Raw genomic sequence first — 17,425 nt, forward strand, 5'->3', positions numbered from 1 at the left:
GTGGAACGGGTTCCACGTCGAGATTTAAGTGTCCTACTCAGTGAGTCAGAGGGACTGACTCGGCGACTCAGGCCTGGGTTGGGAAACCCTAATTTCCAGACTTAGTACCCTATTTAAGCATCATTTCATGCCTCCACCCCAACCTCCATCAGTCCCTATACCTACTCTCGAAACCCTAAGCCTCCATTGAATACTCTCAAGCTTTCTTTGCCATTTTTGGGTGATTTGAAGCTAGAAGGAAGAAAGGAACCTTTGGTGATTCAAGAAGGGGCAGTAGATCCAGAGTTGGTGTGATATTTCAGATCATTTGAAGGTATGAAGCTCATACCTTGGTTGTTACTCATTTAGATCCCCTTTCCTAGTTAGATTTTGTCACTTTTGGGCCATTTCCAAGGCTAAACCGAGTATTGTGCCTTTGGGGACGTAGAAGACTTCAGATCTGAGTACTTTTAGGCTCCAGAAGCTCAGAGTTGTTAGCTTTTTTCATTCTATGTCATAAACCACCATTTTTGCTTGGATTTGGTGTTTTAGCTTCATAACCCTTTGCATGCATGTGAAGTTAGCAACTTTACGTATGATGCTAGCCTTAGGAGTCCAGATCTACGATTTGGAAGCAATGGAATGGACTGAAATATGCTGGATGAAAATGATGAAGGTGGACTCGGCGAGTTGGATCAAAACCCTAACCTCTTCTGGATGCGATTCGAGTCAGTGAGTTAAGGCGGTGACTCAGTGGGTTGGTCAGAACCTGGACTAGGACTTAGAAGTTGAAGGACTCGACGAGTCGCGGGGTGACTCGGCGAGCAAAGTCGCGATTGTGGGGGTTTCTGAATTCATGAACTTAGCGAGTCAATAAGCTGACTCGACGAGAAGGGTCAACCTGGAAGGTTGACTTTGACCCGGGTTTACTTAGTTTGACTTCTGGAGGTCAGTTTGGGACTAAGTGTTATATTGATATTGAAGCTCGGGGAGCTACTGGAGAAGCAGTTGGGGAGTTGTCAGATAGCAGTCAGAAGAGTATCAGTCAGCACTTCAGCAGTGCAAGGTGAGTTTTCCCTTTTGTGTGGGTGGGTCTACGACCACAATGTCGGCCCATGTAGATATGAGTAGGAAGACCCGGGGGTTAGCCCTAGGCACTGTATGCTAGTATGATATTTAAGACCACGGTCTAATGTTAGCGGGTGGGTGACCAAGGATCGGTTTACATGATAGTTTATACTTGTTGTCCGTGTGATACATGTATGTGCCTGGTAAGGAGGTGAGTGTGGGCGAGGTCCTGTATCTCACCAATAGCAGAGGGTGGATGGTGTTCCATACTTCATTAGTAGCAGAGTACGGGCGAGGCCCGAGATAAGAGTGGAGTGAGTGTGGGCAGGAGCCCGTATCTCACTTACAGAATGAGCTTGGACGGGGTTCCATGACTCACTAGTAGCAGGTCAGGGGCGAGGTCCAAGACAGGTCAGGCCTTAGTACAAGAATACAGTAGGGTATGCTTAGTTTTATGTGTTATATGCCATTTTTATATGTAGTATATGTTTAGCGGGCGGGGCCCAAAGACAGGCGGGGCCTAAGAGAAACATATATGTATCCGAGCGGGGCTCGAAGACAGGCGGGGCCTGGGATCAGCGGGGCCGATGTAGCGGGCGAGGCCTGAAGTAGCGGGTGTGGCCCAATATATGCAGTATGTGATTATGCAAGGTATGTGGTAGGTTGGGTAACTCACTAAGCTTCGTGCTTACGGTTTTCATTTTTGGTTTCAGGTACTTCCGGTAGTGGAGGGAAGAGCTCGGGGTGATCGCCTGGCACAGACCATTGATTAGTCAGTCTGGGATGTTTTACTCTGATAATGGAACTATGTTTTGGAATTAACACTGTGAATTATGTTAGGATTTATTTATGGTTTGACAATTATGGAGTTGATCAACTCACAAGAGAAGGTCCAAAAGCCAAAAAGGGACTCTATAACAAAACCCCAACTCAAACAATCAAAATAGATGACAAGGTCATGACTTTATACCTCCAGCAGTTCCTCGAGATGAACTAGATGTAAGATTTAGAAGCTCAATGACACCCAAGGCATATCATATCAGGGAACCAACTCCCAACGAAGCTCCAGGGGCTGTGTCTTCCTTGCTGCACGTATGGGTTCTGTGCTTTTAGTAGTACGGGCCTATACTACCTTCAACACCTAACTGTATTTGTCTCGATGATCAACACAGCACCCAAACAATACTAATAAGCATAATCATACACTCAATCCTCACTTCCTGTAGGAAACGCTAAACATCTCACAACTAGCCGAATGACCCCACACAACTCATCCATGAAACATCCTCAAACCCTACAACACTTATGTATGCTAGCCATACATAACACTGGACCTTATAGACATTCAAGTATTTTATCCTACCCTAATCCCTTCATAAAAAAAGAACATGAAATCATGCCAAACCAAAAATTCCCATGCTATAAGATCTTAGTTATATATAACCATGATGTATACACTAAGCAACTACAATAATGATGTCAATTCCATAAAAGGAGGCCCTAGGCTATCAAGCATCATATAGTCAGACAATTCTATCATGCAATTCCTGAAGACCTCTAGCCTATCACTAGCATGATGTTCTAACATATCACAATATCCAATAACAATATGGTATTTTGGGATTTACTTACTGGCTCTGGCTGATCGTACACATCGCATCCTCCTTGGGTATTTTGAAAATATTTTCCTTAGTTTGAGACTGGATTCATATGAGTGTTCCTCCAATTCACTCAAACCAAGGCTTTGATACAAACTTCTAACACTCATAAAATTCTTGAAAATTTTAAAGTTTTTAAACCACCATAAACCATCATTGATTACAAATTGTTTTCAAAATAAGTTTCACATCATAGAAATCCGAACGACCCTCCACGAGTCAAATAAGCGGTTGGTGAGAGTGGACACCCATTAAACTGGCATTTTATAGGCAATAACCTTATACCCCTCTTATAGACCGGTTTCGTGAATGAGGCCTACTAACGGTAAGACCGACTTTACTCTTATACATATATATATAAATATTATTAACTTATAATATTATAAAGTATAAGGGTTGAATTTTAACTTTTAAAATTCTAAAGGGCTAACTTGGAATTAAAGTATTCATAAGAAAAAACTTTTCAAATTCCAAAACTTGAGGGCATGTTTTGAAAATATTCAAAACTAATTAATTCCATAACTTATGTGTTTAAAGTAGTTTTAATCCAAAAACTCTTCAAGTTCCATAGCTTGAGGACAAGTTATGGAAGACTTTAAACTAATAAAAGAATGTATCTTTTTCTTTATTTGTAACATATGGAATTAATTAAGGTTACACATTTTAATGATTTAATGAAGTGACTCTTGAACCTCCATAACTTGAGGACAAGTTATGGAGTCATCAAAGCATTCAATGAAAACAAGACTCTTCATTTTTGTAACCTATGTTAACTTTTATGAGTTTTAAGATTCATAAATGTGACTTTTAAGTTACATAAACACATTTTATGAACTTCTTTTGGATTAATTTGGATTAAAACCAACTATCACATAATTTTTTTCATTAATCTAAATTCACTCATAAATAAGGCAACACAAAAAACTTTTGGTGATCCATAACTTATTCTTAAGTTATGGAATTCTTTAAAACGTTAACACCAAATTTTGTAACTCCATAAAAACTTTGAATCAATTTTTTTTAAAACATTTTCATATCCATAACTTATGGAGGTTTCAAAAAATAAAACTCTTTAGATCAAACTTTTAAAACTAATAAAATAATCATATTATTTTATCTTTTACTAAATTTGACCTAAGTCAACTCATATAGCAAATTATTCAAATTTTACAAATAATTAGTTTTTCACAAGAACAAGTAATTATCTTAAAATTTGACAAACTTCATGTTTCTTTTTTTTTTTTCCTTTTTTTTCAACTTTGAAAATAAAATATTTGCATGAATATAACAGAAAACAACCCGTGGCTTTGATACCACTGTTGGGTTTTGAGCATTCTAACACTCCTAAGTGTACATGCAACCCTAAATACCTTGGATTTATGTTTTCTCTATTATACATACAAATATGAACTTTCCAAGGTATTCATCCTAACTAGCATAATAACATGAGTCATATAAATATATCAAGTTAGAATTACACACCTCTTTGATGTAGAAAGTCTTCATGAAGCTTGAGTGCCTAGTGCCCCAAGTGTGACACCTCAAATGGTTCACACAGCACCAAATACACTTTGAATAACTTGAGAGAAACTTGAACACTCCTTGAAATCGTTTAGCCCTCACACTCACACATAGTGCATGATTTCTTGAGCCATGGGATTATTTTATATGGTGGCTATTAGGGTTACACCATGTAACTCATGACTTTACCCATTCCTTATGCTCCATGGATTTTAACCTCCATGGAGTATCCAAGGTCACCCCATGGACTTAGTCCAACATAAGGAATCTTGGATCACAAGCCCACATATATAAGAACGAATGATTTACACAATCAACCCGTATATTTAATTAGTCTTCTTTTGATCACTTAATTAATTCCAAATTAATTCTTGATCAATACTAATTAAATAACCTTATTAATATATTAGAACTTATAGTATATTAACAAAACTTAAGTGTTATTTCTCTTATTTTAGTCTATCCAAATGCATGATGCCATGCAACCCAAATGAACCATGCCGGGTCGGGTCAAGTCTTACCAATTATAGTTATGGACTTAGACATTAATCCAACACTTGAAACATAATCCAAAACTGTAAGCCCAAAGCTTAGTGAGTTCCCCCAAAATATTAATACATAACAAATATCACAAATACAATAACAACATGTAATAGGTCCACAACTTTAAAGACTGGATTACCCCTAAGCCCACAGTAAAAGTCTCGCTTCACCATGAGTCCACAACTTATGTCTGACTTGCTCCCCGTCCTGATCAGTCAACAGACTGAATACCGCTAAGCCCTCAGTACGATTCTGGCATGCCCTGCCCAACCCTCAGCTCGTATCTGGAATGCTCATGAGTCCTCAATATGAGTCTGACATGCACTCCTTAGCCCTCAACGAAAGTATAGCATGTAACAAATTTATTTATTTATTAAAGTATATAGTTATATTTTGGAAATCTTAGAAGACTTCAACCTTGTTTTATTAAAAAAACTAGGTTATGACCCGCGTTTAACGCGAGAACATAAATTAAATATATATCACGTTAATAAGTGGTTTTGTCTTACGTTGAATTTTAATAAAAAAATTGTTAGTTAGATTCATTTTTAGAGTTTTTGAACCAAACTTATTAGATAAAAGTATTTAATATATATTAGAGCAATTTGGTTTTTTAATACAATAATTTTTAACATAAATGATCTATGTGATCTTTGTTTTATCACAACATAATGCGACTTCTTGATTAAAACATGTTGTGTAGTAGATTTATGAATTGACTTTGTTCGGTGTACCAACCCCCATGGAGGCTTATATGGTCATTTTCATATTGGCAATGTAAAACCAAAAACAATAATAGGTTGTTACATGTATCGACAACATTAAATTCTGCAAATAAATTTGATAAACATTACAAATAAAGTGAATTGTCATAACCATAAACATCAAATTCAGACATTGTAATTTGGTCGATTTCAAAGTATTTTTTTCTTATAAAAATTAAAATATGATTTTTCAGGTTACACCCAATCACATATACATATCTTCCGATCAAATAAATTATTACAAAAAAAAACATGTTACGAACAAAAATATAATATTAGTTTCATAATTTGTTAAAGGTTAACACTAATAAATAATAATGAACTTTCACAAATCTTGTATTTTGATCACTACATCCAACTAACAAATGAAATTTGGTTTAGATGATTGATTCACGAAGTGCATCCATGAGTTCTTGTAGTCGGATTTTGGGAAATGTTAAGACCTACTGAGATACTTGGGAAATGCAAGAAATTGAAGAAGAAGAATAAGGAGAACAAAGTAAAGTAAAAGCTTGGAAAAAGAACTGGAGAATAAGATTGCTCAAGAAGAACACTGTAAATCATAGGAGTCAATATAAAATCGTAAGAAATAACCACTTCAGTGTAGTCGTATATATAAGGTATTTTTGAATAAGGAAATCATTATCTTCTAAAAAATTAGGATCCTAAGATATCAGTTCGGAGATTTTCGGCTATTCATCTGGCAAAAAAAAAAAGATTTCAGCTATATTAATTCAAAACTTCAAATTAATTGACGTTCTTATTTAATAAGTTTTAAAATTCAAATAATTATCTCAAATTGATTCATTTTATGTGAGATATATTGTGAGATAAATTATGAATAATATTGAATTTAATTTTTACTCTTAAATATTTTGCTGATTTAATGGGATTAGATTGTATTTCATAGGTTAATAACTTAATTATTGATATGCTAGTTTAATGAGATTTAAAAAAAACAAATAAATAAATAAAATATAAACAGGTTTGAATTTGGAAATCAAAACCCATAAATAATGAAGTTAAATTAGGAAGAATATTAATTAAAGAAACTTATATCAGGTATATAAATATAATGATATGTTTTAATTGATAAAATAATTACTAAATTTAAAGATTCTATAATTATTACAAATTGTATAATTAAATGTAATTGTGTTTGAATTTTATTTGTGAATGATGATGTCACCAATTTGATCTAAGGGTGGAAAACATAGTAATAAAACACAATCCATGGTCCAGATTGCTTCATAAGTGAATTAAGGGTTCTCTTTTAATAATATTTAGAGATATCATGTACAGATAAACATTTAATTTCACAAGTAGTCCTACAGATCTACCAAACTAGCATATCAAGACTAGCATGCATATCTATATCATACTCAACATATCAACAAAGTCAGGTTATCAAACCAATGGGCTGGCCTTGGTGCCTTCGAACCGAGAGTATAGTGAGGAAGACTTACCTCCCAATATCAAACTGCACTGAAACCTCCGACTGCTGCGCCATAGAAAATCCCAAACTATCACAATAAACAAACACCCAATTAACAATTGGGATACCATTCTTGATTAAGGATCCATACCTAGGGTACATGTCCACTTTACCCCTTCACTGGCCAAGGCCCAAGTCCAAATCTTTGATCCACAAGGTCTAACTTACTTCAAGGCCCATGATTGACCTAATTTTCCAAATTGGGTCCAAAACCCTTATTGGGCCTCATCCAAAGGCATGATCCCGTAATTGACCCAAACAGGCTTATCTAAATAGCCCATTAGGGCCCAAGTATCAAAGCCCAACAGGTGGCCCAATACCCGAAGCCCAAAGTTTGAAACCCAAACAAAGGGAGTAATAAATTCCACATAATATTTTAATGTAATAATTACAATAAATTTAGTAGTAAATTCCACATAATATTTTAAAATTAAATTACAATAAATATAGTATTAAATGAATATCAATTTCATTAATGAACTTACATTTTTATTTCAAAATTTTCAAATTAAAGCTCCTTAGTTTATTTTGTTTATTTATTTAAATTTAAAAGTAAAAAAAATCAATTTTAACAGTTTATTATTTTTTATTTTCTTATAAATCTAAAGTTCTTAAATATTTAGACAGTTATATTTATTTGTTTAATTAACCCATATACTACATGTGTCTTACACCTGGTTTCTAAACATAACAGAAGACTAGTGTGCGTTGTCCCCGACTGGACTCGTAGTCTCTTTCATTTCCAGTTTTAAGAAATTTACTTGATTTTTTTATTTCTTTTTGTACTTTTGTTATTTTTAGTAGGTCCAAGCATGAGTCGGTTTGAATTTATTTTAGGGTAAAGTATTTGCTTTCGTTGCGTGCTTTAATTGTTTTAAAGTATCAACATATTTGAGCAGTATGTGACAACCAGGAAATTTGATCCAAGCAAAGTGCATCTACAGATAAATAGGATCCACATCACCTCTTCGTTGTAAAAGCATTTGAAAAGATTATATTGAAATTTAATCAAAAGTTTCTAGAAATTCAAATTGCATGAAGGATGTCTAAGTTTGGATTAATAAGATAAAAACCTCGAATTGTAATCGAAACATTCAAGTTGGGCCAAGAAAACCCTCGAATCAAGAACCCCTACCCTCGGACCAAGAACCATATCCGAGGGAGAGGTGATTTCGGTCACATTAAGACCGAGAACCTCATGGGATTTTGGTTGGGTGCAATACTCGAAGAGTTAACCATGAGATGTGACCACCAAGCTTTACATTATATTACCTTACATACATCCATGGAAGACACATGAATACTCTCTAAACATCCATACTACACACACTAATACCCTTCATACAACAAAAACCCTCTCTTTCCTCCATCCTTTTAAGCATCGGCCGATAGTGAGTTATCCCATTCTTGCCATTTGATTTTTGCTCAAAAACTTCTCTTCTCTATAAAAATAAGGCCATCTTCTTCAAGGATCACCATCTCAAGGCTGATTCTAGAGTATTTGGTAAGCATATTCGACATTCTCTAGCAGTTGACACTTTTTTTTGCGTGTGTAAATTTCATCATCTTTACACATATATTCATGTGTGAAATATTTAGGAAAGTCATTCCTCCAAGAAGCTTACCTACTTCACTCAAGGGGCTAGACTCGAAAATTCCTCACTTTCACACTTCAAGCCACCCATGAAATTTGCCAATGTGAGCTTAATACCCCCATTTTTTGAGTTTTACATGCTTTTAGGGGGGGGGGGGGATACAAGTCAAAATATGTTTGTCTTAAGGATACTTGCATGTTTCACTCTTATTATTTTATAATAGTTGTATAAAAAATGTAGATATCATCACTCTTTTCTACAAAAAATTTGTATAATATGAAGTTGGCATGCAAAGATAATGAAAAATTAACTCATTTCATGATAACAAACATCAACAGGAAAAATATGTGTTGTACAAACTACAAGTTTTGGAATTTTTTACTAAAAATAGCTTTTCTAGTAAAGATTGTTATATTTTAGTCATTACTGTTTTAGTGGGTTAAAACCCAAGAATATTATGTTTTAATAACATATATTAACACTAGACAATAATTCAACTTTATATTTATATAATAGTTTATATAAATAGTTCACACAAAAACATACTAGGCAAACTATAACTGGTATAGTTTGGGAGTCATAAAACCACACATCCATAATTTTTCAATGGTATAATTATTTCATTATACAAGAAAAAGGGAATCGTAGTTCACGTAAATCCATTAATGCTCTAGTGAGACATTCTCTTCACTGTACCTACCCAACGTACACTTTAAGTCTTGCATTATAATCAGAGTCTCCTGGAGGGAGAGCGAGATAGTTGTGTATAGATCTATACGGAAGTGACAACCTCACACCTAAGTTGTTTGCTACAGTTAGATCGGCAAGTCTAAGGTGCCAAATATCTACCGATTCTGACGCCTGAAGAACGTCGTTCGGGCATAACAGTCATATTAATCATGGTTATAATAACTCACATAGGTAGGGGTGCAAACGAGCCAAGCTACTCGCGAGCTACTCAAGATCGGATCGTTAAAAGCTCGACTCGAAATCGATTTTAAACTAGCCCGAGCCGAGCTCGAGCTTAATATTAAGCTCGTTTATTAAACGAGCTCGAGCTCGAGGTTAAGCCTATGTCATTAGGCTTGATTAGGCTCGCGAACCTAAATGAGCCTTTATATAATTTAATTTAATATTATTTATATATATTAAAATAAAAACATATTAAGGGAGTTATGAATTTAGGGTATTAGTAAACGAGCTTCTTAACGAGCTCGAGCCGAGCTTAAGCTTATTTAGACACATCAGATAAAAAATGAGTCGAGCTCGAGCCCGAGTCGAGCTTGTATAATTCTTTACGAGCTTGAGCCGAGCTCAGTACAAGGAAGCTCGAATTGAGCCGAGCTCGAGCTCGAGCCTCATATAACTTAAACGATCCCGAGCCGAGCCTGGCTAGGCTCGGGCTCGGCTCGGCTCGTTTGCACCCCTACACATAGGGATTAACTATACTATTTGGTTTACGGGAAGCTTACACCACATCAGTTTTATAAAAAAAAAAAATAAAACTATATACTATCTTACAGTACAACATTTCTTACATTTCTGGTCTTACGATTTAAGACTACAGTTCATAAATAAGAAAATATTAGATTTTCTGGGAACATACACTATCGTTTTACAAGAAAAATATACAAAAGTCATACATACATTTTTAGTCTTGGATATAAGACTTACAACCCATTTTTATAGAAATATCAGATTTTCTGGAAGTATACAAAACCATTTTAAACAAAACAATTACAAACACTTTTCATATAAAAATGTTTATGAACTCACCAACATTATTGTTGACACTTTTCAAAATCACTTGTATTATCAGGGAACCCATAAACAAATATTCAATTCATTTTGAGAACACGAGTTGCTACATCATGGATTTCTACTTTTCAGTCATTTGATGTGTAATTTTGAACAAACGCAATGTGTGAACCATATAAACTTGTATTCTCAATGTATGGTGTTTGGGTTGTTGTGTTTCATTTATATTCAACTGTTATGATACTATATAATGATGTCATCCGCCACTGGACATTTCCGCCGTCCTAGTTCGGGTGTGACACAGTAGTATCAAAGACATTACTTCATGTTTTTTTACACAAAAAAGATGCAATTTTTTTTTTATGAAAATTATGAGGTGTAGCTTCTACACATTAATTGGAAAATTGTGTGTGCCATCTAAGTGTTCACGATTTTAATAAAAAATTGGTTTCTAAAATTTATAGTTTTGTTTTCTATATGCTTTCATTCATTAGTACATAAGTTATTTGGATGGTTTTGGCATGAAAACCAAAAAAATAATTATATATAATGTATTAATGTGTTTATATGTTTATGATTGTTAACATCGGTTTAATAACATAAAAAGATTTATAAACAAAGATCAAAGTGTAGTGCTAAAATATATGTTTTAATCTTAATCAAAACATTGTTTTAAAAGCATGTTTTTTTTTTAACACGTCATGCTTATGCAACAAGATGAATAATTGTCGCTAATGGTGATGGTGTTTATTAATGGGCTGAAATAGTGTTAGATGGGTTTCTAGAGACAGTTAAATCTGTCACTAAAGTTGTTGAGTATTTATTTTAGTATACATTAAAAAAAAAAAAAAACTGTTTTTATAAAAATATATATCTCATGCTACCCATGAATAACCACATATTTAACTAATAGTCTTTCAACATGGGGAAGTGCCATAGACAACACCTCACTCAAGTTTTAGTTAAAATGATATGATACTCATTATAACTCGAGAATCTTAGGTCGGGTGTCACGTGATTTTGCATGGTTGATTGTTTGTGATCCATGACATATCTATCAAGGTAATGGAGAATCAAGTGCTAAAAAATGGATCTGGGGATATTTAGTTGATTTATGAGATTCAATATAGTTTGATGGTAATTAATCATGTAAAGATGATATTCATAATCAATTAATCATGAATTTAATTCATTGATATTGAATTGGATGCAAAACATGAAGAATCACTTAACCCATAAGTGGTTATAAAGGATTGTAAGGGTTGGAATGGGTTGCAAGGAACGGTAGCGAGTTATGAATCAAATTAAGCACTTTAGTCCATTAGAAGATGTTTGATTTTTTTTTTTTTTTTTTTCCTAATGTGAGAATAAAACTGAGTTGGTATTGTATTGTATAGAATGTGACGTGTTCCCAAGTAGAACACGACTCGTAATGCAAGTATGATGTCCAAAACAGGAAATCGCCTAAAAATGTGAATGCATCACCCAACGCGTAATGTATAAAAGCATTTCTCTTTCATGGGGTTTGACACATATGTTTGCCCCGATTTCAATTATATAAGTCTTAAAAAGGTTAATAATGACACTAAAGAGTTTTTGGCCAGTTTTAGTAATACACTTTATATCATACATGCGGTATTTGAGGAGAACTTTCTCTGTAGAAGGGAGCTGTGTTGAGAGGTAGAAGTTGAAACGAGTTATATATTTTCATTTTGTATTTTGAAACTATTTGTCATATAACTTGATTGCTAGTTGCTTAATATGCATATACTTGTTGCATTCATGAAACAAGATCTCAAAAACGATTTGATAGCAAAAAGCTAATATTTGTTTTGAAAGTGGTTTTTGACATCAAACGACATTTCCACAGCTCTCAAGACTTCGACCACAGAGGGGGATCCTTCAGAGTCGTATACTACTACATATGCAAAGGTCACTTTTTATATAACTTTGGGTTTAGACTTTAGAGTACTATGACTATATCCAATAGATAATAATATCATATACTAGATAATAATCTCATATACTATCCAGTACATAAAATTAAAGATAACAACAAACACGACTCTAGATGTACAATAACACGCTGCTAACTACCACACATACAAGAAAGAACAAAACAGCACCACCCACAACCACCAAACTATTGACAACCCTCTCAAGTACACCATACTTTTCAACTACTTTTATCAACTTCTGTTCTTGCAACCAGTGTTTTGGTGTAAACCCGGTGCCTTCTTTCTCTTCCATAAACAACCCAAAACACAAGTGACAGCAACACCGCTAGTGACACCATCAGCAACCCGATATAGATCCAGTTGCTGTATCGCCGGAGCCCCGGGCAATATTCATGGGAGATTTCAGTGAAAGTTTGTCTCACAAAAGTGCAGTCTTGAAGCTCTACTAGAAAAGGCCCGTAGAGGTACAGGCTGTAGCTCAGCCTTATGCCGCCATTCATTTGGTTGTAGAAATTCGGCGTCAGGCGGCCCGTGGTGGTGCAAATGCCACTCGGAGAAACTTCACACACAAATTGACTATATACCTGCCACCAATCAATAGGATTAAAAGCAATATACTTATTATAACATTGGTTATAAGGTGATAAAACTTTTCGTTCTTGTAACCAATGTATGAAAAGTTGTTAGAAATTAATATACCTGTGTGGCATTGATCAATGCGACTTCTTTAGGATCACAAACTCGATCAGTGAAGTCAGGTCTATGCGGATTGCAAAGGAGTGGAACCAAGGGCCCAGATTGATTGAAATAAAGTGGGGTGAAATTTGGGGCGAAATTAATATTTGAGATATTTGTGATAACTTGGTTGATGACATTGACTAATTGCAAAGTAACCTCTTTGCTCCTAATTGAAGTTTCTTGAGCTGTGGCATTGTCTACACATGGAAGAATATCATCTAAAGCCGTATGAGCAGTTGGGTTCTCAACCCATTCATTCATCGAGACACAGGTGTCTGAAGTCACGCTAATTGAACACAAATAAGAAGTAAACATTACAAATCGTTCGACCTCATCAATTGGGGGAAATTACCAAAAATAATCAATTTTGAGAAGTACCCAATTACGAAAGTAGTAAAGTTCAATGACGAAGAAATTACAAACCAAGTGAAATTGCGTTGCTAATTATCCCAAAAAAGAACAATTTTGCTTGCTATATGCGTAAGAAAATAGGCTTACTTGTGAAGAACAAGGAACACGCCGCATAATACAAAGGTTAACGTGACAAGAATCCATCCGAAAATCACCAAGCTACAATGATTTAGAATAAATATTCAATTTATTAAAAAAAATGGATGATATTTGTTTGATATAATAAAGATTAAGTATCTCACTCACGTGTAAACCATACATTGCATCCCAAAGATCGAAAACACTGCAAAGCAAAAAAAAAAAAAAATTAACCACAGATAAATTAAGGCTACGTTTGTAATGCAATTTACAATGATGAGAATGACAAGGGCATTTACGTCTTTTTCACAGTATAATCTGTTTAGTCGGGGCCCACAAGAGCAAAAGGAAACTTACAGAATCCAATAAACGTCAGGAAGAGCATCACAGCAGATAGAATGATGAGAACTAACCTCCTACAAAACCACACAATCTCATAAAAAAACGACATATGTTTAAAAAAAAAGGGTGAAATTGAAGAGTTATTATTACTTACACGATATCAAGAACATGTTGTATTTTATCTTGATTGTCTTCAGTTTTGTCTGAAAGGTCATAAGAAGTTGTATTCAATTTTGTCTGTATCTCATCGATGTCTGATTGGACTTGAACAGGTAAGAACACTTGGGCTACAGCTATTTTCTTTGCAGAAGCAAGATCATCTGATAAATTCCTAAGTTTCTCTGCAGTTGTATCTGCTTGATGTACAACATATTTTAATGTTTTGTTTGTACTATGATGAAATTTTGCTTGACCCGTGTATAAAACAACACATCCAACACTGAAAAATATCCAACAAGCGCCATTAGTTTTTACTTCAAAACATATCAAATAATATAAAATATAGCACACACACTTATTATATATAAAGAGAAAAATACGTACATTGCAACAACTGTAAAGAGGATGAGGAGAATAAGAGACAATGCATAAGCTAATTTGGAATAGCCATATGGTTCTCGTGTACAGCAACAATAACAGAGGCAAATCAGTGATAAGCAAAGCCCAAATATCACAAACCACGCTAAAGCCATGATAAAGAATGGTGCAGCTGTAAACGCCACAGACTGCAAAAAAAAAAAAAAATTATCGCATGGTCAAATTACATATATGCCCCTATGATATAATCATCACAAATGGATTTGTGAAGTTCATGATAGAGTAAAAGTACAAATATAGTTCGTGTTAGGAAAGAGAGTTATCCTTTTATTTCGTTTAAAAAATATGAAGGTAAAAGTTCACTAAATTTTCTTGTAAATCCGAATTCGTTTTCTTTCCAACAAATATGCTCGAAACAAGGATTATAAACCAAAAAAGAGAAAATGTGTTTATTTTCCATTAAATGTTGATGGTAGCTAGTAGAATAAATCCATGTGATTTGGAACAAAACTATCATTATTTAAATGATATTACTATCGATCTATCACAATTGAAGATTATAGTATGAAACAGAGATTCTTAAATTATTTGATTAATGATTATATGATGTTCACATGTTGGATTTAGAAAATATTATCAGTTTAATATTCAAAGATATGGACCAAAGCTTCACACCGTGTCCTTTATTCAAAGTCCCCTTTTTTTTTTTTTTTTTTTTTTATATTGCCAGCTAAAAGAGGGCTTACGTAAATAATATACTTGCTCCTTTTGACTTTAAATATATGCAAAATTTTAAAATTCAAAATTCGAAATTCTGATTCTACTGATACAAGCACATAAACTTAACCTGTTTTCTGCCCACTGTAATCTAATTTAATGGACAAATTGAAATTAATAAATCTGTTTTTGACCAATTTTTACTCTTTCTTCTCAAGGATACATTATTAATTTCTTAAATATGAGACCCAATTAATAGAGCTGGCCTGCTAAAAGGATTAATCTTTGATTAAAACTAAATCCAAAATCATTTTGTTTTAAAGCTATTTCCATTAAATTCTGGTTTTTTAGCCCTGCAAATCTAAATAAATGTGTTTTACCAGATAATCATTGATTTTTAAGGAGAAAAACCGTTTTATTCCTTTCTTCCAAAAAAAAAAAACTTGGATTAATGGGGTTCTCTAGGCTCTAGCCCTACAAAATCTTAGATAGTTTCTGGATTTATTTTCACTTTTTTTTCCCTTTTCCCAAAATGTATCAGATTAATGGGTTTTAACTGAAGTAGCAGCGCATAAAGAAAAAACAATTCAAATTAAAAAAAAAAAAAAAAAAAAAAAAAAAAAAAAAAAAACAGAAATTACATAACCTTATCTTTGTTTTCCCAAGAAACAAACAGATTAATGGGTTCTTTAGGCGTAATTTCTGGGATTTTTTTTTTCACTATTCTTCCCTTGGGCCCCAAAAATATCAGGTTAATGTGTTTCAATGATGAAGCAAGATCAAATTAAGTCAAAAAAAGTACGCTGTATGCATAAAATTAATAAATAAATATAAAAAAACTTACACCCCAATAATGTTTCTCACTGATGTTCCATCCTCCTCTGTATTTCTTTAAACCATCGAGTGGATCTTTTCTTGCTGTTCTTTCTTCAGCCAACACAAGTGATGATGAATTCACATCATTTTGTTCTTCAGCGAGTAACCTTTTCGTCCCCCAAGTTTCCAAAAACCCATTAACCCCCCTTTGATTTTCTCCTGCAAAAAGAATAATAATCATCAACAGCAACACAGATCTCGATACTTCGTAAAATCGGTTTAGGAAAACCGAGAACAAACTGTAAATAATGAAACAATAGTTTTGCAAAATCGCTTAAACTCCATGTAACTTTCACGGGATAAATGCGAAGGTTTTGGGGGATAAAAGGAAGTACCTGAAGTGGGTGCGTTGAAGGTAGAAAAATAGGGTTCGCCATTCGCGAAAACGAAGAACAGAGCAACAAGAAGAAGTAGAAAAGCAAATGAGAGTGTGCTCTTGGTTGATTGCATTGTGATTAAAAGTTCTTTCGAGGAGTTTGAACGAATTATCAACACTGCAGCGTCAGAAAATACTTTGCAACCCTGGAATTGTGAGTGGAACAAAAGTGATGTGAAGAAGAGAGAAAGAGAGAGAAATATGTGGTGTAAATATTAGAACTGTCGGAGACGTGGCATAAAGGGTTTAAACGTTGTTTTATTTTTTAATACAACTCTCTCGTTCGTATGTATGTTAAAAAATTGATTTATACGCATAAAATATATATTTTCATTTATTTGTATAATAATGTTATTTAATTTAATTTCTGAGGACGAATATTTTTTAGATAAATCTTCGTAAATTGTCCTGTGGTTTTAATTTTTTAGTATTTAATTTTTTTCGGTCTAATAGAAGGTCTATGCGATATTAGTATTTCATTTATATAATATTACGTTTGGTATTTTTTATGTCATAGAAAGTCCATGTGATTTTAAAACTTTTAAGTGAGGGTAAATGGCTAACATTGTTTATTTTAGTCTATTAAGTCATAACATGTGCAATGCATATGAGTGCAATATCATCTTTTACAAGCTACACAATCCATTCGTGAAATTTTGTCTTAAAACCCAAATCCATAGAAATTATTGAATTCACGAACTCAGACTTGAATCACGTATACATATGGGTATCACACAACAAATCGTCCATATATTTTTGTAAATTGAAAAGCAGTTATTGTCCTTTATTTCTTTATAGGCCTCAATGAGACATCATACATTCATGACAACGCCGATGAATTCTCCTCCCTTCACGTTGCACAATGATTGTATTGTCAATTCTCATGTATTGGTGATCTCTCAAATAACCCTTTTGATCGTTGTTTTTTCCTCACCGCTAATTATTTTGATTTTTGTCAAGAGCTGCAATAACTCAAATCGATTTAGTGTACATTTAAAAGTTTTGGGGGGC

General features: G+C 33.9%; 1 protein-coding gene across 1 annotated transcript; it reads right to left on the reverse strand.

The window, feature by feature from the left end:
• Positions 1–12,361: 12,361 nt before the first annotated feature.
• LOC145000921 (uncharacterized) lies at positions 12,362–16,650 on the reverse strand. Its single transcript, XM_078960223.1, has 9 exons — positions 16,374–16,650; positions 16,007–16,197; positions 14,452–14,633; positions 14,063–14,347; positions 13,924–13,982; positions 13,735–13,771; positions 13,576–13,647; positions 13,039–13,363; positions 12,362–12,923 (listed from the first exon to the last, which is right to left on the reverse strand). Exons 1-9 carry the CDS (start codon positions 16,486–16,488, stop codon positions 12,558–12,560), a joined length of 1,632 nt encoding a protein of 543 aa, XP_078816349.1. The 5' UTR covers positions 16,489–16,650; the 3' UTR covers positions 12,362–12,557.
• Positions 16,651–17,425: the final 775 nt, after the last annotated feature.

This window comes from Lactuca saligna, chromosome 6 (assembly GCF_052625555.1).
Source record: "Lactuca saligna cultivar CGN05327 chromosome 6, ASM5262555v1, whole genome shotgun sequence".
NCBI classification, from domain to species: Eukaryota; Viridiplantae; Streptophyta; class Magnoliopsida; order Asterales; family Asteraceae; genus Lactuca; species Lactuca saligna.